This window comes from Mustela nivalis, assembly GCF_964662115.1.
Source record: "Mustela nivalis genome assembly, chromosome: 5".
NCBI classification, from domain to species: Eukaryota; Metazoa; Chordata; class Mammalia; order Carnivora; family Mustelidae; genus Mustela; species Mustela nivalis.
The window spans coordinates 10,735,699-10,762,375 of NC_139024.1; the positions used below are offsets into that span (position 1 = coordinate 10,735,699).

General features: G+C 41.6%; 1 protein-coding gene across 1 annotated transcript in view; it reads left to right on the forward strand.

The window, feature by feature from the left end:
* LOC309864230 (uncharacterized protein) overlaps window positions 1–26,677 on the forward strand; it is a 197,199-nt gene that overhangs the window by 13,909 nt on the left and 156,613 nt on the right. Inside the window, exon 2 of the mRNA XM_082729586.1 lies at window positions 2,949–3,035. Within this exon, the coding sequence (XP_082585712.1) occupies window positions 2,982–3,035 (54 nt within the window). The 5' untranslated portion in view covers window positions 2,949–2,981. The remainder of the gene's footprint in view (window positions 1–2,948; window positions 3,036–26,677) is intronic.

Consider the following 26,677-nt stretch of genomic DNA (forward strand, 5'->3'; position numbering starts at 1 on the left):
AATGAGAATTTGGATAATCCTTAAAATGAAGTTCTATCAGAAGCCATAGAATACAGGCAGCTTTAAGACACCAGGTGCACTGAGGATTTCACAACGACCAAGGGGGACGTTTGGGAGACACAGAGCCTGGAGGAGGAGGTAGACATACTGGCCAACCAGCCTCTTCACAAACTAATTCTTGATGGAAGGATGCAGACCTTACTTGGGTCCCTTTTACCACCACGAGAAGAGTGGACATTGAATATGGGCTCTTGGGGCTTGAAGAATTTGGCAGAATGAACGAAGACCAAAAGTGATCATGTCTGCTCTAGAAAAACCTTGGCTCTGACCACAGGTTTATCCCTCAGAATGTCTGTAGTGTTTCGATGGCTCCTGTCACTTGGAAAGGGTGCGCTCTCAGTTTCATTTTTCCTTTTAAAGGAATTCTGAACATCAGATACCTTGGGAGTCACCTTCTGCTACAGTTAATCTGCCTCAGTAGACTGGGTCGTCCCGAGCAAAGCACACTGGATTCTGCTGTTTACATATCTTGACAAGCTCAGCCTCCGAGGCAATGCACATAGAGAGGGCTGTAAGGACATTAAAATGAAAAGCTAGCGTCTTCCCTGTTCAGTGAAATATTCACTTCAAGGCAGACTCACCACTCAGCCTGAATGGAAGATGTAGCTTGAAAGCCGGTTGGAGTTAGTTTGAAAGTTAGTTCACTGCTGAATGCCCTGTAATCAAAGGGGACATTGCCCCTTAAATTTTGAGAGTGTCAGACATGCACCCCACCCAGCAGGATGAGGCTGATGACAGAGGATAAAATATACATGCATATTTATGACGCTTAGCTTGTGTTTCTAGGCAGCCTTTCTTTTCGGAACTCAAAAGCTTTACAAGGATCACGTCGGGGACTTCTGGTGCTGGGGGAGTCCCGCAAGAGCCCCCTGGGTCACCTCTTTGCCTCCAGGCAGGCCGGCTCTAGGCAGGTTCGAGCCTCTCCTCCTCCTGCAGTCTCCCAGGGAAAGGGAACTCGCAACCTTTATGAAAACCCGCCTGATAATGAGATTCTTCCTCTTACCCTTGAAGCCCATTTGTTCTTCCTCTTTCAAAGGGACTTTAATAGTCTGATCACAATTTATATACTCAGGCTGTTTTAAAGTCACCTTCTCCTTGTGCTTTTCTTCACTTAAATCTTATAAATACTGCTCTCAGTTTATCTTGCTTCCCTTTCCGTTGGATGGGGGTCTGGGGCGGCGGGTAGGCGCTGGGGGTTTAGGGCCAAGGCATCTGGGGTCAAACGGGCGTCAGCCTGAAGGTGTGCGTCTCCGCTCCAGTATTTCCCAGCTGTGATTTGGGACAAATTACTTGGTCTCTTTAAGCTTTGGTTTCTTCGTCTGTAAAATGGAGATGGATCAGTGACTCCCTGAGCTGTGAAGGTTAAGTAAGGCGATGAAGCCGTCGCCCCACATGGAAGCAGCGCTGTTTCCTCACCACGTTGTTTCAGACACGGTGTTCCCTCTGTTCCAAAGCAGCTGTGCCTTTGAGAAGCTGTGTCCGAGTTCCGGTTGGGGACGGCAGGGCTGGGACATGGCTGGCAAGCAGTGGGCCTTGATTCGTTTCCATGTGGTCCATGTTCTCCCTCTTCCCATGGTCAAACATTTAGAAATGAATGGATTTCCAAATACGAGAGTCTGTAATGACTGAAGGACTATGCAGTCATCTTGAGGGTACGGTGCTAAATGAAATAAGCCAGTCACCCAAGGACGAAAAGTGAGGGACCCCACTCACAGGAAGTGCTTGATTAGTCCCCCTCGTAGAGACGGAGAGTGGAGAGTGGTTGCCAGGGGTAGGTGAGGGGGGCGGGGCTGGGGGAAGAGAATGTGGAATTAGTGTTTCATGGGGAAGAGTTTCAATTTGGGAAGTGGATGAAGTTCTGGAGATGTCTGGTGGGGAGGACTATGCAGCATGGATCGAATGCCCTTGAACTGGACACGTAAGAATGGCCAAGATGGACGATTTTACGTTATCTGTCTCTTACCACAATAAGGAAAGGGTAGGAGGTGAATAAGTTCGTTTGTGCAAACAGGAACTCCTCCGATACGGCCGAGGACCAGTTCCTTCATTTGACGGAGGCAGTGTTTCATGTGGTGGGCGATCGGTGAATCAATAAAAATGTACTCCATACCTGCTCGATCATAGGACACGGGAGGAATTCCTAAACGTGCTGAAACAGAGCCCTCTTGCCAACACGTTTGGGTGAAGGGTGTGCTCCAAGGAAAGGAAGCAGAGAGAGAAATCGGTCTCGGGGGACTCCGTTATGTGATGATCCCAAGGAAGAGGCAGGGGAGGAGGGCACAGGGGAGAATGAGGGAGAAGCGGATGAAGAGAGGGGCCTGGTTGGGGCAGAGTCCTCTCCTGGCCAGCAGGGCCGGGAGCCCATCAAGGTGACGGAGACGGTCCTGCCCTGGGGTTTGGGGAGGTGGTGGGCTGTCCCACTGCGGTGCCGAAGAACCGTGTGGGAAAAGTAGAGGTTTTCTTCACGGGCTGTGGACACCAGGCACAGGCCCTGAGGATTGAATCAACAGAGAGCCAGCTCTGAAGGGGAGAAAATAAGCAAAGTTTCAGAAAAATATGAACGTGGCCCGGACTGGGCTGCAGGGCAGGGAGCAGAATTCCCGGCGGCCTCTTTTTCTCCTCTATGTGGCTGCGCTGTTTCTCAGGACTTCAGTGACTCTTTCTGTGAAGCTCGCCCCCTACCCTGATTGGGGTTTCTGTGTCTCGGAGAGCTTGCTGAGGGCCCCTCTCCCCCAACCACAGCATTCGCCTCCCAACTTCCCACTCTCTGTTTTGGCAACACGTTTCAGACGCATACACTTGAAATACAAATGTTGTCTTGGCCTCCTGCCTCTCCTTCAATCTGCATATTGTAGACATCAAATCATTTTCCTTTTTTCTTTTGACAGAGGCCTGGTTACAAGGATAGGCAGTCTAGTGTTATGGAAACGAAGGAGAAAAAGAACGTAAAAGGAGCCATTGGATTTGGCAATAAGGTGAGCACTGCTACTCTTTTGAAATTATTGTTAGTATAACAATAGCAGTGGGTGTGAGATTATAAGTGGCCAAGCAGGGGATTCGTGAGCGAACTGTGGCTGGCAAGGACAGAGCACCTTGCACAGGTTTGTTTCTGGTAGGATGTGTGTTCCTTTGAAGGTGGGGAAGAAAACAACCAAAAAACCAAAAAACCATAAAACCACCACCACAACAAAAAAACAACCCACAGAAAGTTTCTTCTCATCAAACACTGCAGCCCAGAATCAACGGCTTTCCCCCTCACTCCTTCTATTTTTCCATGGATGGTGGCGCTGGGTGGTGGTGGTGGTGGTTGGGGATCCTTCGCCCTCCCAACCTGTGTGCAGCCAACCAATACACACCCGAACCCGGCTATCGGGTGGAGAAGCTAGAGCTTTGTGCCGGGGCCTTTTCCCGGGCAGGAGTTTGGAGTAACACACATTCCAGATATAAAAAACAATGCAATTTCCCCTCCATGCTTTCATCTGGATTATTCACCTTCTTGGATTAAATAATTGATGACTTTTAAAGCCTTACCAAGTTCATTATATGTTTCTTTTGAGCCCATTGTTATCAAAACCACAACTATTAATGACCCGAGGAAGTAAAAGAGACAAACTAAGCATTTGACTTCTGTGAAATGTAATTCTCATTGCTGTTTAGGTGGTCTGTTTATGAGCCCTGCCGCCCCCCTCTCCGGAGTGCTCCAAAGCAAACTGGTAACAACAGCGCCTCACTTAACAAGGGGCCCCCAGAGCTCCAGGTGCACCCCACTGCTGTCCGCGCTCTTCTGAGCTTGGGCTGCTGGGCTTAGGGTTGCACATTGGCTGGGGCCTCCCATGGTTTGTGACCTTCGGCTTCTTGGGTAGAAGCTTCTGGTCCCTCTGCTCTCCTGCCTCTGGTGTTGGCCTTTCTCTGAGGTCTCCAGCCTGGTCTTGGCCCAGGGAAAACCACCAGCTGTGCTGGACCCTGCCTCCTTTCCTCTGGGCAGAAGGCGAAGGTTAGGATGTGGTGGGATTCAATCTTTTACAGATGTGACATCATTAAAAAAAATCAACAAAACATGAGTCAGATTGTGTAATTTACCAGCTTAAAACTGTTCCCAGGAACTCTTAACTTCTCCTTTCTGAAATGCTGCATTCTTGTCACTCCGACTTGCTCTCAGTGGTCTTAGTCTATTTGTCTGTCCGCCTGCCGTCACCACGGAGACTTTGCAAGTGACACTGCCCCAACACTGTGCCCACCCTGGAAGGTCCCCAAAGCACAGAAGGCCAGTGTGATAGAAAGACAGCACATGGGGCCAGACCGTACAGTCCAGGCTGGGTGGGAGATGTGATGAAGCCAAATGGTGTTCCAGCAGGAGGAGAGCAGCAGCTCCTGGGCGAGGGAGCAAAGTCTGGGCTCAAGTGCATGGTGGGGATTCGGATCTGACAGCAAGAAGGGTCTTGAAGATAGGCTCTAGGAATCCTTTTCAGAGTTTCTGAAGGGTTTATGGATCCATACCAAGCACTGCCTATAGAATGAAGAAGTGTTTCATGCATAACTTTTTCAAATATTGATATAGTAATTAATAGCATCAATTTACATCAAAGAATGAGTTCACAGTTGTTTTCTTTAACATTTTTTCAGAGAGAGAGAGAGAGAGAGTGAGTCAGGGGGAGGGGCAGACAGAGAAAGAGAATCCCAAACAGGCTCCACGCGCAGTAAGGAGTCCGATGCAGGTCTCCATCTCACAATCCCGAAATCCAGAGTCGGACGCTTAACTGACTGAGTCACTCTGGTGCCCCAAGAGTTGATTTTTTTTTTTTTTTTAACAGGGTAGTGTAGTTTCTCAAATAATGGCTACTAAAAGTATAATTTCCAAGCAAACGTACTCAAGTTTTCAGTAAATCTGGGTTCAAATCATAGCTTCAACATTGTCTGATGTTTCTTAATGTTTATCTCTATATTTCACCCACTGAGTGGGATTTGTAATACCAGAATCATCATATTCTTTTTTTTTTTTTTTTTTTGAGATTTATTTGCTTATTCATTTAGGGGAGAGAGGGAGAGAGCGAGAGAGAGCATGAGAAGGGACAGGTCAGAGGGAGACACAGACTCCCTGTCAAGCAGGGATCCTGATGTGGGACTTGATCCGGGGACTCCAGGATCATGACCTGAGCCCAAGGCAGTCGCTTAACCAACTGAGCCACACAGATACTCAGAATCATCATATTCTTAAATGACACAGTATGTATGGAAGTTTATGAATATACGCCACAACACTTGACTACAAGATACATGAGGGGTTTGTTTTTGTTTTGTTTTGTTTTTTAAACCAAACATTGTGCAGAAAGGCATGCAATTTATCAAAATAGCGAGCAATGCAATGACAGGATTCAGTGCTATGGCTGTTGCTAGAGTTTTAAAACTGGAACTCTGAGTATACTTTTGACACAGACGCTGGTTGATATTTTTAATCTCATTAATGGGTTATACGAAAGTAAAGTAATGAAGATGTGTTTCAGAAGTTCACTAGTTTGTAATGTCACTAGATATATCTTCTTTACTAAATTGGGTAATAGCTCTGAATTTTGGAAGAATATTTTCTTTAATTTTTTAATGCTACTCACACACAACTAGAGAGTATGGACGCAGCACATTTTAAAGTTTAATCTGCATTATTAACATTTTCTCCATCGCTTTTTAAACAAATTGAGATGTAATTGACATATGGTGTCATATTAGTTTCACATGTTCAATATAATGAATGATTCAGTATTCGTACATATTGTGAAATGATCAGCACAATTCTCCATCACTTTCCTAAATTTAGATCAGGGGTCAACAAAATTTTTCTGTAAAGGAACAGATAATAAATATTATAGGCTTTGTAGGTCGTACAGGCTCTGTTTGAACTACTCTGCTGTTGTAGAGAGAAAGCAGCAAGACCTTTCACTGCTAGACAAGACATAAATGAATGAGCATGGTTGTGTTCAAATAAAACATTATAAAACAGGTGGTGAGCTATAGTTGGCCCATGTGCCACAGTTGCTGACTCCTGGTCTAGAACAATTCATTGAGCCCTGATCTGTAAGGTCTGCCAGTTTCTGTGGTATAAATACTCCCATCCAGGCTGATCTCAGGCTGCCAATGTGCCATCACTGCACATAGAATTGGCAAGAGATGTGCAGTGCAGTTATAAATGGTATATCTGCCATTCAGGTAAAGAGACAGGCCTTCCAGAGCATAGATTATGATAAAATGTAGTTAAATATGTAGGAAGTGAGAATTTTTGCATATTTATTGCTTTTTCACTTAATGTAGTTTTTTTAAATTGTAAGTTTACATAATTTAATTTTTAATGATGACTGTGTTTAACAATTGGCTCACAGGGGCGCCTGGGTGGCTCAGTTGTTTAAGTGTCTGCCTTCGGCGCAGGTCATGATCTCAGAGCCCTGGGATCGAGCCCCACATCAGGCTCCCTGTTCAGGCGGGAGTCTGCTTCTCCTTCTCCCTCTAACCCCTCCCCCCTGCTCCTTCTTTCTCCCTCTCTCTCAAATAAATAAATAAAATCTAAGAAACAAAAAACAAAACAAAACAAAACATTTGGCTCACAAAATTCCTAACAGTTTAACTTTTGACTCCTGTGAGCCAGTATGGCCAGGGGCAGCAAGGTACTGGTCGCCTTCCCCCATTAGAACATTGTATAAAATTTCTGCCATACAAGGTTGCAGAGAACAGAAGAGGAGTTCTATCTAAAATTCTTCCGCTCAACATTACCAGTGAGATATCTCAGTCCAGGTTTGTTCTCTTTATGGTCAGAGGAGCATAGAGATCTTAGTCCAGATCTTCAGGCATTCATCTCCCAGGACCTACATCCAGCCACATCAGAGTGGTGCACAGGCCCTGGCCCCTTATGGAATCCACCTTCTCAATCATCTCTATTTTCCCCTTTTCTAGACCTTCCCCTACTCCCCTGGATAGAACTGCCTCTGCCTCTAGCAACTTCACTTGGATAAGCCTCTCCTTTTAGGACTACATTTGCAAATGAAAGGCTGGGAGTTGGGGTGGGGCTCATTTTCAGAACTCTAGTGGACTTCTGTTTCTGTGTCCCTCAAACAGGAGGGATGTTAAAGCCCCCTCCTCCGTACGCCTTCTCCCCCCATGTCCAGGCAGAGTGGAATGAGGAAGGAAAAAATAAAACGTCCCATTCTTTTGAGACTCCTCTGCAATGAGAATAAAAGAAGTGACTCATTTAAAGAAGTGACCAAAAAAAGGAAGTGACCGGCTACCTGATTCTCTTGCTTAGAGCAGTGTTAGCTCTGACTGTTAACAAATGTTAGCTATTGATGGAAACCTAGGCTGCTTCCATTTCTTAGCTATTGTAAATAATGCTGCAATGAACAGGGCGCGGGGGGGGGGGGCACGTATCCTTTTGAATGAGTGTTTTTGTTTCTTTGGGTAAATACCCAGTAGTGTAATTATTGGATCATATGGTATTTCTATTTTTAATTTTTGAAGAACTTCAATACTGTTTTCCTCAGTGGTGGTACCAATTTACGTACCTAACAACAGCGTGTAAGAGTTGCTTTGTTTCTGTTTCCTTTCTAATGCTTGTTATTTCTTATCTTCTTGATTTAGCCGTTCTGACATGTGTAAGGTTGTGACTCATTGTGGTTTTGGTTTGCATTTCGCTGATAATTAGTGATACTGAGCACCTTTTCATAGGTCTGCTGGCCATCTGTATGGCCATCTGATTTTCTTTGGAAAAATCTCTATTCAGATCCTTGGCTCATTTTTTAATTGGATTACTTGTTATTTTGGTATGGAGCCAAGTCGACAAATGGATATAGTGTGTACATTTTTTAATTGGATTACTTTATTTTGGTGTGGAGCCAAATCGACAAATGGATAGGAAGATATAGTGTGTGTACACACACACACACACACACACACACACACACACACATATACACAGAGGAATATTATTTAGCCATAAAAAAGATGAGATTGTGCCATTTGTGACAACATGGATGAACCTAGAGGTATTATGCGAAGTGAAGTAAGTCAGACAGAGGAAGACAAATACCACAGGATTTCACTCATGGAATCTAAGAAAAAAGACACAACGAATAAACAAACAAAAAGCAGAATCAGGCTTATAAATACAGAGACCGAACTGATGGTTGCTAGAGGGGGAGGATGGTGTGAGAAAGGGCAAAATGGGGGAAGGGGGGTAGGAGACACACACTTCCAGTTGTATTATGAATAAATCAAGGGAGTAAAAGGCACAGCATAGGGACGATAGCCAACGATATTGTACTAGCAATGTATGCTGACAGATGGGAGCTATACTTTCTGTGAGCAGAGGATAATGGATAGGCTTGTCGAATCACCATGTTGTATACCTGGAACTCATGTAACACTATATCAACTGTACTTAAAAAAATTTTAAAAAATGTTAGGTATCATTGTTAACAGCAGAAGAAACTTCTTGTCTAGATTTTACAATAAATTCTGCAGTAAAATTAAGAGAAAAATCAAGCCAGAATGAAGGAAACATTGGCTTAAGCCGTGTATTCAAGTTAGATTTTCTAAGAACACCTAACAAAAGTTGGTCATTTAGGCCCAAGTATGTATCGATGATGATAGCCTAACCTATATAGAGTGTAAGAAAATCAGAAAACATGGGGCACCTGGGTGGCTCAGTCAGTTAAGCATCTGCCTTTGGCTCAGGGCATGATCCCAGGGTGCTGGGATGGAACCCCAGTCCCGCTCCCTGCTCAGTGGAGGGCCAGCTTCTCCCTCTGCCTCTGCTATTCCTCCTTCTTGTGGGTGCTATTTCTCTCTAATGAATAAATAAAGTCCTAAAAAAAAAAAAAAAGAAAGAAAAAAATCAGAAAACCAGTAGGGAAGTGCCAGCTACTTAAATTGCTGGCCTGTAAATTTGAGGGATGTGGCAAATTTGGCCTTTGACTTCACCAGTGAACAGGTATTTTCCTGATTTTCTTTTTGTTGCTTCATACAAATATCAATGTTGGAGCCAAAGGAAAGTAGACATATCCTAGGGGGGCATAGGTTTTCTTTATTCTGAGGTGTACTCATTGATAATTATTATTGCCCTATTAAAGGTACACAGCAAAGCAGCCCTGCTTTTGATTCTGAACATATGTATCCCCGAGGCAGTGCACCAGCCTGGACAAAGTTAAATATAATGCATGGGGTGCCCAACTGCTAATCTTTATGCCTTGCATTGACATTTAATACCCCAACAACATGCTTTGCAATGGTTTTTCTTTCCTATTTGGATTCTTTCTTGGTCTCCTAATTTACATTAACTTCTGTCTTCCCTTTATTTTTATTTAAAAAAAATTTTATTAATTTATTTAAGAGAGAGAAAGAGAGAGAGAACACAAGCAGGGGAAGCAGGGGCTGGCAGAAGGAGAGAGAGAAGCAGGCACACCACTGCGCATGAGCAGGGAGCTGGGTGTGGGACTCCATCCTAGCACCCGGAGATTGTGACCTGAGCCAAAGGCCATCGCTTAACTGACAGAGCCACCCAGGCGCTCTTCCCTTTGTTTTTAGAGCGATTTTTGGCTTACAGAAAAATTGAGTAGAAAGCACTGAGTTCCCATATACCTCACCTGCACAGTGTTGCCCATTATCTTGCATTAATGTGGTACATTGTTATAACTGATGAACCAGTATGGATACATTTTTATTACCTAAAATCCATAGCTTAATTTGGGTCCCCTCTTGGTGTTACCCAGTTCTGTGGGTTTTGACAGGAGTCCAATGCCATGCGTTTCATCTGTGTTCTATCTGTTCAGCCCTCCCTTCCTCAGGATTCCTGGTGACCATTGATCACGTTACTGTCTCTATAAATTTTTGCTTCCTTCTGCCCCCTTTCAGTTCTGAGGGTTTTTTTTTTTTTTTTTTTTTTGCTGGATTATTCTTGCTACTTGGATAGGCCACTCTGTCTTATTTCCCCACCTCCTTTCCAAAATTCAGTGCTCCAAGAATTGGTTTCACTATTACAAATTTTGTATATAAGCCAGAGGGTTCTCTATAAAGGAAAACACTTAAATCCTTTCTTACCTCTGTGATTTTCTGTGCCTTTCAGGAAACTTTCTCCTCAAGTATCCCACAATTTCAATTAGGTCTGATACAGCATGTCGAAGATGGGAGGCAGACCTGAATCAAGCCTATTTTGCAAGCCCATTTTCTCCATTAATTATTTTAAGTTATTTAAATGTTTCTGGAGTCTAAATTATGCTCCCACTTCCCATAAATGGGGACTTTGGAAGATGCATCCTTTCTCTGAGGTTCACTGTGTCACAGCTTTAGTTCATGGAAAGCATCTCACTTGGATCTTGGAGCGGATGGCTTACTTGGCACCCATCTGCCTCAAGTGAGTTATACTTACAGGATAGGCCGTCTGTAAGTGTGATTAAGTCGTATGTAAATAGCAGTAATCCCTTTTTCTTGGGCTGTTAGATCTGGTTCAATGTGAAACTCCCAGTGAGAGTTCCTTAGGTAAATATAGAGTCTTGAGAGTTGCCACATAGACAGAAATGTTATATAAAGCAGTATGCCATATTTAATTTTGATATTAGTTTATGAGATTAGAAGAGATGAAATTTATCTTGGGAAAGAGAACTGACAAAGGTCACCCGAGAGGAGAAAAATCTCTTTGAGTTTCCAAAGTTTGCATAGAGAAGAATTCCCTCTTGTCTTTCTTCTTCCTTTCCTCTCTGCCACCAGGGATCCCAAGTTCTCTCTTAAGCTCTTAAGAGGTTGAGATATGGGGCCCAACATTACTCCTGAAGGGTATGAGGGAAGCAGAGGGACCTTTTAGCTGGTGGCACTTCTCACTGAGATAGCCTGGGATTTGGCTTTCTTTGTAAAGAAACAGAGCTCAGGTATGAAGTTCACTATGGTTAGCCCATGCCTGTGTTATTTGGGGGCATTTTTTGGATCTCTATTGCCTTGTTCTCAATTAATAGGGCCTTAATCTCTCTCTTCAGAAAGTCTTTTTTTTTTTTTTTTTAAGATTTTATTTATTTATTTGACAGAGAGGGAGAGAGAGAGAGAGATCATAAGTAGGCAGAGAGGCAGGCAGAGAGAGAGAGAGGGGGATGCAGGCTCCCCGCTGAGCAGAGAACCTGATGCGGGACTCGATCCCAGGACCCTGAGATCATGACCTGAGCCAAGGACAGAAGCTTTAACCCACTGAGCCACCCAGGTGCCCCTCTCTTCAGAAATTTTTAATAGTATATATTTTGTGCTTGGTAGGTATCCTGATGGAATTCAACATAGCCCTCAGATCTGAGAAGCTCAGGGCAGTTGTTTTTCCTTGCCTTAGTTTACTTGCCATAGTTTTGACTGATTTTCTGTATTATAAGCCCTGAAAACACAACTCCTAATACCATCATAGTGAATCCATTAATTAAACATCTGTGTGGTTCTCCTGGCGGGGCAAACCAGAGAAGGTTCTGGAATGTAGCAGCCCAACGCCACTGTCTATCCATATACATGGGAGCAAAGTTCCATGAGTTATTTATGGAGTTCAGATGGCTCCAGTTGTTTCTTCCCCTTCCTCAGTGGGCTGAGGAGCTTCTGCTTTTTGTTGTGGTTCCAAGTAAGTTAATTTAATGTACCCCATTCACGAACCCTTGAGCTGCTCTAGTTTCTAGGTGAGGTCCTTGGGAAGGTTAGTGTGAAGAGTGCTATACAGGTAAGTGTTTGAGCTCATTGGATTTTATTTACAGTTTGCAAATCCTTTCTCATACCTCGTAATGCCAGAGAACTGATTTTGATTTTTTTGTAAAACAAAACAAAACAAAAATATGGTCACAACAAATCGAACTATTTTTAGGCTGAGAATATTATGTTGCTTCTTCCCACATAGCACCAAAAATTTTCTCATCCCAACTCCAAGAATATTTACAGTCTTGGGTGCTTTTGGAATTGAACTGTCTACAGTGTCTAGAAAGCACTGTCACAGGAATGAATGCTGTAGTAGAGGGTCAGCTATGTGCCAGGCTCTGGACTATGCATGCAAATGGGTTTCATTTAATATTACTTAACATTAACAATGGTTAAACATGAATGCTAATGTGGTTTAATGTTAGGAGAGCTACCCAGAGGGGCACATTCAGGTTCCTGTTTCACCAGCCTTCTTTCAACCATGCTGTGGCCACATGGCCGTCCTCTTGCAGGCTAAGCCCTGTCCCAGGCTGTGGAAACCGTGCTGAAGCACTGTTAGGAGCTTGGTTCAGGCATTCAGAAAACTCCCCATTAGATCAGGTTGAATTTACAGCTCAATATTCTTTAATCTTCTGCCAAGTTCTAGTAACGAGGCCTCCTCCCTAGTCTGTAACCAAACCATGACACCAGGCCCGCGTCTAGGGACCGGACCCTCCCCATGACCCGTATACCTGCATATCCCGCTAGACCTAGGCTTCTAAGCATAGTCTGGCTCTTGCCAGGACTACTATACCCCTGGAAGTGAGCCCAGCTTGCTCTGCTTCCTCTACTTGCTTTCCCTCAGTCTTCAGGGTAATGGTGTTCATGGGCCACTGGTGAAAATCACATTTTCTTGAATATCTGTTTGTATACCTCAGTTCAATCACTATCTACAAGGCTTGTGATTCTTTGTTTATATGTCTATGTCCTTTAATAGACTCTGAGCTGCTTATGGACAGTAATTAGGCCATTTCTCCATCCATCCAGGCATATGTCCATCTATCCATCTGTCATTTATGGAGCGCCTGTCATGTGGGAGGTACTGTGTTTAACACTAAGAATCGCGTAAGAGGTTGTTTCCTCTGTCTTTTGTAGCTTAGCATCTACAGGACACCCTAACTAGTGACTGCTCAGTAAATGTTGGTCGAATGAACAGATGGACCAGTGACTTGTTGGGAGTTACTCATGATGCCGTGAGCTGACTTCTTGCATGGATTTCCCCTACTCTACAGAAGCTGGGCTCCATGGAGCTGGTTTTCTCTGCAGGGCATGCCCAGTTTCTGATCTCTGTCTTTTTTGAGCTGATATGTCCAAAGCTAATAGAGTTCCAGGATTCTAGTTGGATCCAAAATTTGGTTGTGGCTCAACCAGTGGATTGGATGGGAATGGCATCTTAGAAGATAATTTTGCTTTGCGTAAATGAATCAGGTCAGAGCAAAGTGCCCCTCCCTCCGCTGTCTCTCCACTGCTGTGCTGGTGCCTCCTGAGCATCTGAAGTGGTGATGAGTGTTTGATGCACAGTTAACCCTAGTCAATTTTTTCTTCTTTTCCACCTCGCCACCACCACCTTCTCCTTTTCCTTCTTCTTCTTTCTCCTCTCTCTCTTCCCCTTCTTCCCTTCTCCTTCTCTCTCCCCTTCCTCCTTTTCCTCCTTGTTCTTTAGAAACTCAGTGTAGAGTAATGATTCTCTAAGTGTTTCTAGGATCCGTGGAAGTCCTTGGGACTGTTTCTGAGGGGTCTACAAAGTCGAGACCATTATCACTATAAAACTAAGGTGTTATTTGCCATTTTCATTCTGTCATGAATTGACAGTGTTTTCCAAAGACTATATGACATGTAATACTGCAATAAATTAAGTGGAGAAGCAGATATAGGTATTTAGTTATTTTCTGTTAAGCTAAACATTAAGGGATTTTCATAAAGATAAATTAATACCACTGTTCTCACTATAATTTTTTGGAAATAGAGTTGTTTTTAATAAAAACGTGTTATTTCTATTAATATGTAATAGATTTTCATTGTTATTTTTATTTTTATTTATTTATTTTGTAAAGATTTATAAGAGAGAGAGAATGAGAAAGAACATGAGCTGGGGGAGAGGTAGAAGGAGAGGGAGAGGCACATTCCCCGCTGAGCATGGAGTCTGACATGGGGCTCCATCCCAGGACCCTGAAATCGTGAGCTGAGCCAAAGGCAGGTGCTTAACTGACTGAGCCACCCAGTGCCCCTCATTGTTATTTTTAGAGGAATAAACATTTCTCAGCTTTAAAAATTATCAATGGCAAATATTAGTAGACATATCAATAGCAATTTACATTTTGGGGGTTTCAGTAGTTTTTACAAGTGTAGAGGGGTCCAAGACCAGAATGTTTGACAGTCGCCGACATGACTGGTGGTTAAGAGTGCAGGCTTTGCAGTCATTACCTGCTTCACTTACAACTTATTGGCTGTACCACTTACTACTGCGTGACCTCAGATAAATTCCTAACCCTCCCTGGGCCTTAGATTTTTAATTGGTAAAATGAGATTAATAACACTCATTATCTAGCTCCCACATTTATTGAGAGAACTAAATGACATAATACATACTAGATACTTTGCATAGGGCTTGGCACAGAGTAAGCACTGATTAGTCATTCACTCATGACAGTGTTTTCAATGTAACATATATTTATCTCAGAAAATTTAGAAAATATGGAAAACTATTGGGGAAAAAATGAAAGTCACCCATGATCCAACTATTCAGAAAGAGCTGTTATTTACCCGTTAGTGTATTTCTTTCCAACGAATGTGTGTTTGTGTATTTGGTCTGTATACAAAATTCTGTGCCCTACGTTGTGTAACATATTTTCAGTAATCCATTATATAGTCTCATGAAGCACGATTTTTCATGGCTCTATTATATTACTTATATTCTATTATATAGTCAATATATACCATAATAAATTTAACCCTTCTCCATTTAGACTGGGTCCAATTTTTCACCATTATAAATAATGCATAATTAACACTCCTATACATAAATCTCTGTCCATATCTGTGATTATTTTCTTAGGGTAAATTTGTAAAAGTATAACTGCAGGGCAAAAGCGCTCTATGCGTATATCTAGGTTATTGTTTGGAAAGTTTGTGTCCATTACATTCTTTTTAACAATGGGTGAGAATGTCCATTTTATCGCATGTGTACTTACCAGTATTTAAGTGCCTGTTAACATGTCATTAATAGGTTAAAGTGGCATATGATTTAAAAATTTTTTGCATACTCATTGATTTCTAATGAATGTAGTTTTTGGAAATTTGAACTTTTTTTTCCACACGATGTTGATTTGTCCCATTACTGGTGACATTATCTCTGATTACTTGGGAAATGTGGTGCCTGCCACTTGGCCCCCCCTCCCTTTTAAGAGTAAGAGAGTGTTCATGAGTGTGCAGGGAGGGGGCAGAGAGGGACAGAGAAAGAGGGAGAGAGAATCCCAGGCAGCCTCCATGCTCGGCATGGAGCCCAACCCAGGGCTCAATCCTATGGCCTTGAGATCATGACCTGAGCTGAAATCAAGAGTTGAATGCTTAACCGACTTTACTATTTTAAATGAATTTTTAAAAATTGATTTTTATTTTTAAGGTATAATTGACATGCTACATTATATTAGTTTCAGGTGCACAACATAATGATTCTACATTTGTATATGAAAGGATCACCACAACGTCTAGTTAACATGTCACCATACATAATTATGTAACTTTTTTTTCTTGTGATGAGGATTTTTAAGATCTGGTCAAGAGAAGAGCAGCAACTTTCAAATAGAGAATATAGTATTATTAACTATAGTTACCATGCTCAACATTACCTCTCTATGACTTATTTATTTTATAATTGGAAATGGATCCCTTTTGACCCCTTTCATGCATTTTTTTACCCTCTTTGTCCCTAGCAACCATTAGTCTATTTCCTATATCAATGAGCTTGGTTTTTTGTTTTGTTCTTTAGATTTCACATCTAAGTGAGATCATATGGTGTTTGTCTTTTTCTGCCTGGCTTATTTCACTTAGCATAATGCCTTTAAGATTCATCCATGTTGCAAATGGCAAGGTTTCCTTCTTTTTTATGACTGAATAATATTGTATGTGCATATGTGTGGGTGTCTATTCCACATTTTCTTTATCCACTCATCCATTGATAGACACTGAGGTTGTATCTGTGTCTTGGTTATTGTAAATAATGCTACTGTGAACACAGGAGTGCATATATTTTTTTGAGTTAATGTTTTTGTTTTCTTGGGGTAAATACCCAGAAGTGGAATTGCTATGTCATATGGTAGTTGTGTTTTAAATTTTTTGAGGAACATCCATAATGTTTTCCACAGTGGCTGTGCCCATTTACATTCCCACCCTCAGTGCACAAGTGTTCCCTTTTCTCTGCATTCTTGCCAACTCTTGCTATTTATTTGTATTTTTGGTAACAGCCATTCTGACAGATGTGAGGTGGTATCTCACTGAGGTTTTGATTAGCATTTCCCTGAGGAATAATGCTGAGCATCTTTTCATGTACCTCTTGGCCATTGTATGTCTTTGGAAAAATGACAATTTCGAACTGCCCATTTTAAAAATTGTATTTTTTTTTTTTGCTATTGAATTGTATCAGTTCTTTATATATTTTAGATATTAACCCCTTATCAGATATGATTTGCAAATATTTTTCCTATTCAGTAGGTTGACTTTTCATTTTACTGATGGTTTCCTTTTTTGTGCAGAAACTTTTTAGTTTGACGTGGTCCCACTTGTTTTTTTATTTTTGTTTTTGTTCTTGTTGCTTTTGTTTTGAGTGTCAAATCAAAAAACTCATCACCAGTACTGATGTCAAGGAGCTTACCTTTTATGCTTTTTTCTGGAAGTTTTATAGTTTCAGGTCTTACATTCAATTTTAATCCATTTTGAGTTAATTTTTATGTATGGTGTAAGATAGTGGTCCAGTTTCATTCTTCTGCATGTGACTGTCCAGTTTTTCCAACCCCACTGATTGAAGAGATTGTCTTTGCCCCATTGCATATTCTTGGCTCCTTTGTTGAAAAATCAATTGACCATACATTCATGGGTTTATTTCTGAGCTCTTTGTTCTGTCCTATTAATTTATGTATGTTTTTATTATAATGCCATACTGTTTTAATTACGATAGCTTTGTAATATATTTTGAAATCAGAGAGCATGATGCTGCCAGCTTTGTTCTTCTTTCTCAAGATTGCTTTGGCTATTTGGGGTTTTGTGGTTCTGTACAAATTTTAGGATTGATTATGTGTTCTTTTTCTGTGAAAAATGACACTAGAATTTTGATAGAGATTGCATTGAATCTGTATATTGCTTTGAGTAGTATGGATATTTCAACAATACTAATTCTTTCAGTCTGTGAGGACAGTATATCTTTCTTCTTATTTGTGTCTTTGATTTCTTTTATCATTGTCTTAAAGTTTTCAGTGCACAGATCTCTCACTTCCTTGGTTAAATATGCTGAGTGAAATAAGTTAAACAGAGAGAGTCAATTATCATATGGTTTCACTTATTTGTGGAGCATAACAAATAACATGGAGGACATAGGGAGATGGAGAGGAGAAGGTAGTTGAGGGAAATTGGAAGGGGAGATGAACCACGAAAGACTATAGACTCTGAAAAACAATCTGAGGGTTTTGAAGGGGCGGGGGGTGGGAAGTGGTGGGGGCAGGTGGTGGGTATTATGGAGGGCACATATGGCATGGAGCACTGGGTGTGGTACATAAACAATGAATTCTGTTACTCTGAAAAGAAATTAATAAAAAAAATGAAAAAATATTTATTCCTAGGTAATTTCCTCTTTTTTTTAATTTATTTTTTTATTATATTTATTTATTTTTTTTAAATTTCCTCTTTTTGATACAACTGTAATTGTGACCATTTTGTTAATTTCTCTTTCTGATAGTTCATTACTGCTGTTTAGAAATGGAAAAGATTTTTGTATTTTTATATCCTGCAAACTCACTGAGATTTAAATTTTCATTTTATGACTTGCTGTTCATTTCCTTTGAATTTAAAAAAGTAATGTATTGGGGCACCTGGGTGGCTCAGTTGGGTAAGTATCTGCCTTTGGTTCAGGTCATGATCTTAGGGTCCTGGGATCGAGCCCCGCATGGGGCTCCCTGCTCAGCGGGCAGCCTGCTTCTCCCTCATCCCCAATCTCTCCACCATGCTTGCACACTCTCTCTCAAATAAATAAATAAATAAATAAAATCTTTTTAAGAAAAGTAATGTATTAGTATTTTTCCTACTGACTTATAAGAAGTCTGTAACTTTTGTTTATTAGTCTTGTGGCAAATATTTTCCTGGTTGGTTAGTTGACAGTTTTTCAGTTTAAAAAATATGTTGAAAATATTTTGTGAAAATTTTCACGTGGTCATAACTGCTTACTTATAAAAATGTTTCTTTCATGGCCTTGATGCTTGAATTTAATGACAGTGGTGACTTCTGTTTTCTCGTTTCCCCTCCCTTTTCCCTTAGATGTCCTTTCTTCTCTTTCTCCTGCCTCTTCTCTCTTTCTGTCATAGTGACATGCTATGTCACTCTACTCACTCAACTCTTCTGTTTATCAGGGAGGTTTTGAATTTCCTTCACACAAACACTACACATTTGTTATTAAGAGTATTTCTTGGATTTTTCTGTGAATGATTTTCCATTTCTTTTAGAGGATCAGGTATTGCTAGTACGCACAAAAGCTATTGATTATATGTTGATCTTCTATTAATAGCTCTTCAGTATTGTGATGAAATTTCAGGGTTTACATAGACATCTCTGTATTTTTAGACATGTAATCATATTACATCACTGTAATTAATTTAATCCACTCGTGTATAACATAAAACATTATAACATGCTGTGTATTATGTTATGCAAAATATTATCTAATATTTTATATATCTTTTGTTTCATGTCTTATTGATTGATTAGATTTATAGCACAATATTAAGTACTTACAGTGGTAGCAGACGTTCTTATCTGGGTTCCTCCAGTATTTTGCAACTAAATGATAGCTTAGATAGGTGGTGTGAGATAAGTCTTTATTAGATGGGTGATACGTCCTCCCACTAGTCCTCCCCCCTCCTTTCTTCTCTCCTTCACCGCCTTCCCCCACTTCCTCCCTCCTTTCTTTCTGCTTTTTCTCTAATAGAACCGAGGCAGGATCTGACCAGATGGCTTTTGGCACTGACTACACCTAGTGAAGTTTTTCTTATGAGATCTGTTATTACTTTTTAAATTTAAAATTAAAATTTTTTACTGTGATCTTTGATATGATGTATTTATAATAATAGAGTTCCTAATAATAAACTATCCTTGTATTCCCAGGATAAAACCCATCGGGCCATATTTTAATTTATTCTGAGGTTGTAGGATTCTCTCATCTTCCAAAAATAAAAGATAAGTGCCTTTCACTAGTTTTGTAGGTATTGATAGTAAACTGCTTTAAAGGTCCAATTGTTTATATGCTTTCTAAATTCAATGATAAAATTTGTTTCAGAAATTACTTTTTAAGTTTGAAAATAATTCACCTTTTTTTTCCTGTGGAAAAAATACTTTATAAACTATATTTCTCATCAATAAAGATGTCCCTCCTCATCCTTTTCTTTCTTCTTCTTTTTAATTTGACTTGTACCTCACATGTTAGCGGTGTTTTGAAAGTTGTAATCCTAATCCAGTTAGCGGAAATGGTAATACTGCATTAAAAATGCATTAAGGATTTCATTCCTTTATTATTTACATTACTGTACAGAAAATAGGGATTATAGGGCTAAAATATGTGTGGTCTAGAGACCAAATATGGAATAGATTAAAGTGGTTATATAATAATAGTTAAACTATAATACTTTAGTCATTAAACGTGAATATATTTTTAGTGTATTGGAATTTAGAAACGTTATTTTTAGGACTGCTGACCGTGATCACATTTATATCTCCATATAAAAAGGATTATAGTATGTTACCTCAAATGAATTTTTTTTTCTCATTTTAGTCTCTGAAGTTACTTTATGTGTACTAGCTGCCAGCAGGATCAAAACCAAATAATTATGACTTCCATGAAAACTATTGAACTATAAAAGAAGTCTCAAACTTTTAAAGAAAATACAGAATTGAGAAAGTTTCTAGTAGGTTCACTTTGGGATTGGGGTAGTCTCAGCAGCCTTCGGTCCTTTCTTCAGCCATTGTTAAGGGCATTTATCTCAGTGGTCTTTAAGTGCTGTTATCACCAAGCTGGGAAGTGCGAGGACTGCTGCTTTCATTCCTCTACTGCTTGTAAGGACTTCCTGTCTCCCACAGACACTGGGGTGCCTAACACTGTGTGTCTTATCTCTCCTGGGTACAGGGATGGTTCCTCAAGTCCCCTCATCTGAGCCTTGTCAACGGGCATCACCTATCTTCTGGGTATTGGAGATGATTCCTCAAAGTGCCTCCCCTGACTTCAGAGTACTGGGCTTTAGTCTTCAGAATGGGGTTTCAGTCATGGTTCCATGGTTCCATGGCCAAGTTCCATGGCCATGGTTCCATGATCAAAATCAATACTTCCATCCATTTGCTTCATCCTGGGCCCAGACGGAACTAGGAATGCAAGTCCTGCCTTAGGCACAGTGTTACCCAGCTAGGGCAAATGGAAATGATGGAAATATCCTCATACTAGTCTGTACAGATACTACCTCTGTCTAATTAGACATTCACAGTTAAGTATTCAACTCCTACGATGGGCCAGGCACTGTGCTAGGCTCTGGGGCTGAAAACGTTAGGGTGACATTGTTTCTTAATGCATCCCAAACATTATTCCTTTCTACTCGTGTGCCTAAGAAATCCTTGCTGAGCATCTCCTACATAGTTGGAGTTTAAGGAATGGCAGGCCATTGGTGAGAGGGCGAAGCATTGCTGGACTTCTCAGCTTCATGTAGACGTGGCCATTAAAGAGTTGGGGCTGACAGGGGTGAAATGGCTGTGGGACCATTGGTCTCAGATGGTGAATAACAGGACCGATATTACAGATTCAATTCCCTGGATGAAATGAAGATGAGAAGTAATTCCTCGTCAGCTTAGTATCTGGCTCAGCAAAATGGTCTACTCAGTTTCAAAATTAATATTGCAGAAAATATCAAAGTGTGATTATTTATACTAATTGTTCAAAGCTATTAACCTTAAAAGATTATTTTTCTTGTTTTTATATTTTATGTTTATATCTTGGTTATAGCAAAACCAAGATAATCAACAGTGGAAGAAGAGCCTGTAGGCTTTAAAATCATGTAGGAAAGGATCTATTTTTAGACTGTTAGTGAATATATTTGGTTTTGAATTTTCAATTGGACACACTTCATTAATACATGGTGTAGAAATGTCAAGGAGCAGAGAGATGGGGTGGATTTCACTGTAATTCAGCATCTTGTTGGCTTGTTCTAAAAGAATCTGTACAAGTAGTTGCCACAGCTGGAGACCCAGAGATGTCTAATGGTCTCTGTAGGACGTGCCATGGCTGCTCAGAGTGGCTTGCTGGCAGAAAATGACCATTCACATCTGTGCAGGGTTCAGAGTATCCTTTCCCTTTGGCCTACCTGGGAAAAACTGCTGCTAAAGGGAAGGGTGAGGGCACAGCTTGTTCAGGTTGGAGAGTGAGGTGCAGACGCACCTCTGAGAGGCTGGCAGGTGGATAGCATCCTGCCAAGGATGCTGCAGGAGAGGAGAGCACAGGAGTGGCTCATCAAAGCCCCATTGGGAGCAGGATCTTGAGAGTCTGGTGTGCATTGATTTATGTACATGGAAAGTCCTGGAGGGCAACAGGGGGACTCTTGAGAGACCTGAAGCTGGGCTCCTCCTCTCCAGAGATGAGGCTGAGGCTACCATGATTGGCTACCAGGATTGGTGGACTTGTCCTCCCTTGGGTCAGCTAGAGATACGGCTTAAGCCCTTGTCACAGTGACACCCCTCTTGGGTTTGTCTCTCTGCCAGTTCTTTGGAGCTCTTTCTGGACCGCACCGGGCCACCCTACCCTCTAGAGCTGGGATTCTTCAGAACGGGCCTGCAAGGACGTGAGCCCCGAGGGGTTGTTCCCTGGCCTTCTGCCAGTCCGGTGGAACAATGGAACTAGTAACATCCATTGGCGGCCTGGCCAGGAGCGCATGGGTCCCCAGCCTGGGTTGGGGGAGATGGCACAGCCTTAGCAATGCATCCAAGGCCGTTTTGAGGTGTTATCTCTAGGAGATGGTGAAGTTTAAGACCATCTGGGGGAGATTTGAGAATGTGGTGAAAATGGTGATTTCAGAGAGGGAGAGGGGGAGGGAGAGCAGGGGGAGGGAGAAGCAGTTCTAGGAGGATCTTTTATTTTAAAGTAACGTTTAAATTTATCCACACACATAATTTATACACACAGGGACAGGGAAATGATGAACATATATGCTTTTCCCAGTGAAATCTGCATAGGAATTATAATGTATCAACATATAATTGTTTTAAATACCCTTTGTTGGGGGCACCTGGGTGGCTCAGTTGGTTAAGTGTCTGACTCTTGATTTCAGTGCAAGTCATGATCTCAGGGTCACAGGGTCAAGCCCGGTGTGGGGCTCTGTGCTCAGTGGGGGGGTCTGCTGGAGATTCTCTCTCCTGCTCCTTCCCACACCCTCAAATAAATAATAAATAAATAAATAAATAAATAAATAAATAAAATCTTTAAAAAATATCCTCTGTGGGTTACAAGTAGTGAGAATTTGAGAGGAAGTTTTGTCTGGGCTCAGAATCTTCTCATTAAGATAAAGTTTGGCCAATTAAAGGCCCGAGAAGTTAAAATATTAGCAGAACAGCCCAATAGTTTATTCGGTTGTATCTTTTATTCTACTTCTTGACCTATAAGAAGACTGTATAATAATTGTAGCTTTACCCGGGGAACTCATATGCATCTGGGGAACGGAGGGAAATCCTTGCTTTTTCTAGGGTGAGTTTAAAAGTCACTTGGCACCTGGGGGCCTTGGCTGCCCTCCAGGAGCTTTCGATGACATAGACCGTTCCAGTGTGGGCCTGTCCGAGGTTCCAAGGGAAAGAAGGAATAAGGACAAGTTTAGCTTTTCTTTGAAGTTAATAACCTCCTACAAAGGCTTTTAGAACAGCAGACACCTTAAACAGCACTTAACACCCCCTTTCTTCTCCTGTGATGGTCAAATTCGAGAACACATGATCTTGGAGAGGTGGGTGTTGGCTGATTACCAGGGCATGTGCGTCACCTGACTCCCTGGGCAGGACTGGGTGGGGGCAGGGCCCCTTCTCAGCCCCATCGGTCCCTCCACCCCAGCGGGGGGCTGTGTGCAGAACAAAGACATGCTTGCTCTCCTGAATGCCTCTTCCGCCCAGCCCAGACAGGAGGGAAGCCGAGTGCTATGTCTGAGTGGACGATGTTTCGCTTTTCCATCCTACTGTAGGAGGCAGGAGCCCTTTTTTGAATTAGCTCAGTTTTCTTGTTCAAAGGCACACTCTCCAGACAGCGTTGGGAGAAGCCTGTCTCTAACAGTCTGTGTCTTCTTAGGACCCTGGCTTACTTGGGGAGGGAGACTTTTTCCAGGGCAGATTCTGCTGGCAATTTTGGACTGGTTTTAAAAATGCTGTGGGGGTAAATATCCTCAGATATGTTCAACTTGGGGCAGCGCACAGATACTTTAAAAAGAGCAAAACCAAAGAATACGTAACAGTGGCCTCATCTTCAGACAACATGCCAGTCAGGGATAGCCGTCCTAGATACATCGGGTTGAAGGACATGCCTGTGGGGGACACAGGAGGAGGCGGATATCCTCCGAGCATTTACAGGCTGTTGCATACACATTTTCTTATTTATCTTCCCGACAGCCATTGTGCAGTGAGATATTTTACACTTCCTGTTTCACCCATGAGAGGACAGAATCAGGGAGGTGAAGCCACTGGGCCAAATCACAGCTAGTATGTGTTGGAGCCGGAGTTTGGATCCAATTCCTAGCTCCCTTCTCAGCTTCTCTGAGTCCCTTCCTTCCCTATGGTTAGTGGGACAACCTGGGGCTTGGCAGATGTCTCAGCGTCTCAGTTGGATTTGGGGAGGTTGTTTGGGTCCTCTCTGGCTCAGATGCTTCTGCTGTAAGAACATCTAAATGGCATTCTTTATCCTAGAACTGTTGCAACAAACAATTCAAAAAGAACCAGATGCAGGTTTCCTCAACAGCTACACCAGAGAGTACAGGGTATAGGGTTTTGGTGTCAGAATCCAGTGGCGTGATCTTGGGCAAGTGACGCAACCCCTGAATTCAGTTCCTCTTTGGTTGAAATAGGGCTTGTACTTCAAAGAGGTATGGGTGAAGGAGGTAATGCAATAAGTACTTAGCCCAGTGCCTGACACACAGTGAGGGCTCCTTGGAGTTAGGTGTTACTGTTATGTATAATTAATTGAATTAATTAGACAGAGCTGGCTTTTTCAAAATTACCTCATCACTTGGGTTGGGTTTTGCCTTGTCATGGGTGTCTAACAGACCAACTTTCCATTTCAGTTCCTTTATTCTCACTCTAAGTATCAAGCTTATGTGCTGATTATTCATAGGATATAAGAAAGGGTATTATAGTAAATAAGGATTATTTGTTATTTGTTATTATTTGTTGATTATTCATAGGATATAAGAAAGGGTATTATAGTAAATAAAGAAATTTCCAAAAAGAAAACTCAGCAAAGGAGAGCATTCAGTTAAACCTGTAGCAATGTAAATACAGCAAAGTGTTACTGTGTGGACCCGTACTTATTTTCCAGTAAGCTTTGCTACCTGTCGCCCAGGGATTTCAGGTTCTTGGTGTAGTTGGGCTCCATTCCAGCTGTAGTTGGCTGTGGGTGTAAAGACTTCTCCTTAATGTGCCACTGCTCTGGGAAGTAGACCCCACTGTCAAGAGTGAACCCAGAGTGTACTCTACAGTTCTGATGTGGGAGTATCTTGCTATTTTCCTTGTCAAGGCTTTGAAAGACCAATGGCGAACTTATAGAATATATGTTCTGGTTGTTCACACACTTTTAAGAACTGTGCTGAGACCTGAGTTTTTGTTTTTTTATTATTATTTTTTCATTTTTTTGAGAGGAGAATGAGTGCACACCAGAGGGAGAGGCATCGGGGGAGAGGGAGAAGCAGACTCCCCACTGAGTAGGGAGCCCGATGTGAGGCTCAATCCCAGAACCCTGAGATCGTGACCTGAGCCAAAGGCAGAGGCTTAACTGACTTAATTTAGGTGCCCTTTAAATCCGAAGTTAGAAGTCTTACAATCCCCACGGTCTTAGTTAGTTTGGGGTGTTACCCTCATGACTCATCTAACCCTAACCACCTCCCAAAGGTCCCAGCCTCTAATACCATCATGGGAAGAGGAGGTGGTCAGGGTTTCAACATGTGAATTTTGAAGGGGGACACAAACATCATTGTACAGCCCCCACCCACTCCCTCTCGTTGCAGGCTGAGTCTGAGGGTCAGTTGCCTGTGCTGACCTGCGCTTGTCTTATAGACACTGAGCCTGCTTCATCTACCGTTACATCCCATCCTCTGTGGGTGGTTAGTTTGGTGAACTCTACTTTCATGTCATCAGGCAAAACTACTCAACTTCCTTTCGTAGAACTCAACGGCTCTTTCCTGTATGCCCTCTCCTCTCACCTGGACTGCTACTCACATTCTTTGGTTAGTATCTCATTTCTTTCATTAAAAAAAATTCTGTTCTGGAATCCACCATGAATCCTTCTAAAGTTTTCACGAATCAGACCTACATGGTTTCAGTTCTGTTGATCTCTCCGGCAAACACTTAAGGAGAAAGAAAGAAAAAGGAGAAAAATAATAAAACTAATATTTATTGAGTACTTATTATACATTTGAAACTTTCAAGTTCTATTATTACCATTTCTCAAAGCAGAAATTGAGGCTCAGAAGATCAAAGATCCTACAGTTTTATTTGTGGCAAAGTGGGACCTAAATCTAGACCTTTCTGATTCAAAGGTGCATATTCTTTACATAATAATAGTATTTATACCTTTTTGTTGGGATTATTGTTCTCTTTTAAACTTGGTCATTGTAAAACAGAACACAGCTATAGAAAATCATGTAAATAAATATGTAGCTTGAGGGAGTTTTATAAAGTGAATAAACATCCTTGTAAATGCCATGCAAATCAAGAAGCAGAACTCTTCCAGGCCCCCTGGGGGTCTGTGTGCTTTATTTCTCCCACTGTCCATGCACTCCCAAAATGGCCACTATCTTGACTTCTTTATAATAGTCCATTTCTTGCATTTTAAAATGGTTTTGTCACTCAACTATGCATCAAAGACAGCATTTATATATGTTTTTTAAGTTTTATAATTATAGATTGCTCTCTGCCCCCTTATTTCTTTAAAATTTTTATGTTGAAGAAGTGGGCCGTTTGAGTTTCCCAGAGTTAAGATTTGGTGGCTATACATGCGTGGGACATTTTGACATGTGATTCTGTCCTCTGTAGTTTCTGCAAATTGGCAGCTGAATACGAAGGCTGGGCCAGACTCTGGTTTGATCTTTTTGGACAGGACCATTGGTGATCTTGTGTTTTCCTCAGAAGGGACACAATGCTTACTTTCACTTTTTTTTTTTTTTTTAATGTTAGCAACTATTGATCCTCAATGACTAGATTCAATAATTTATAGCAGTTGCCAAATGGTGGCTTTCTAATTCTACCATTTTGTTTTAATTTACTAGCTGGAATAATTTTATCACACAACTCCCACCACATCTACTATTTGGTTGCCCAGAAGTATTATTCAGACAGAAGAGGCAGGATAAGTCATTGATTTTGTCCTTTTATTTATCCGATTTTTGAGACCATGCATTACTTCTCCATCATCTTT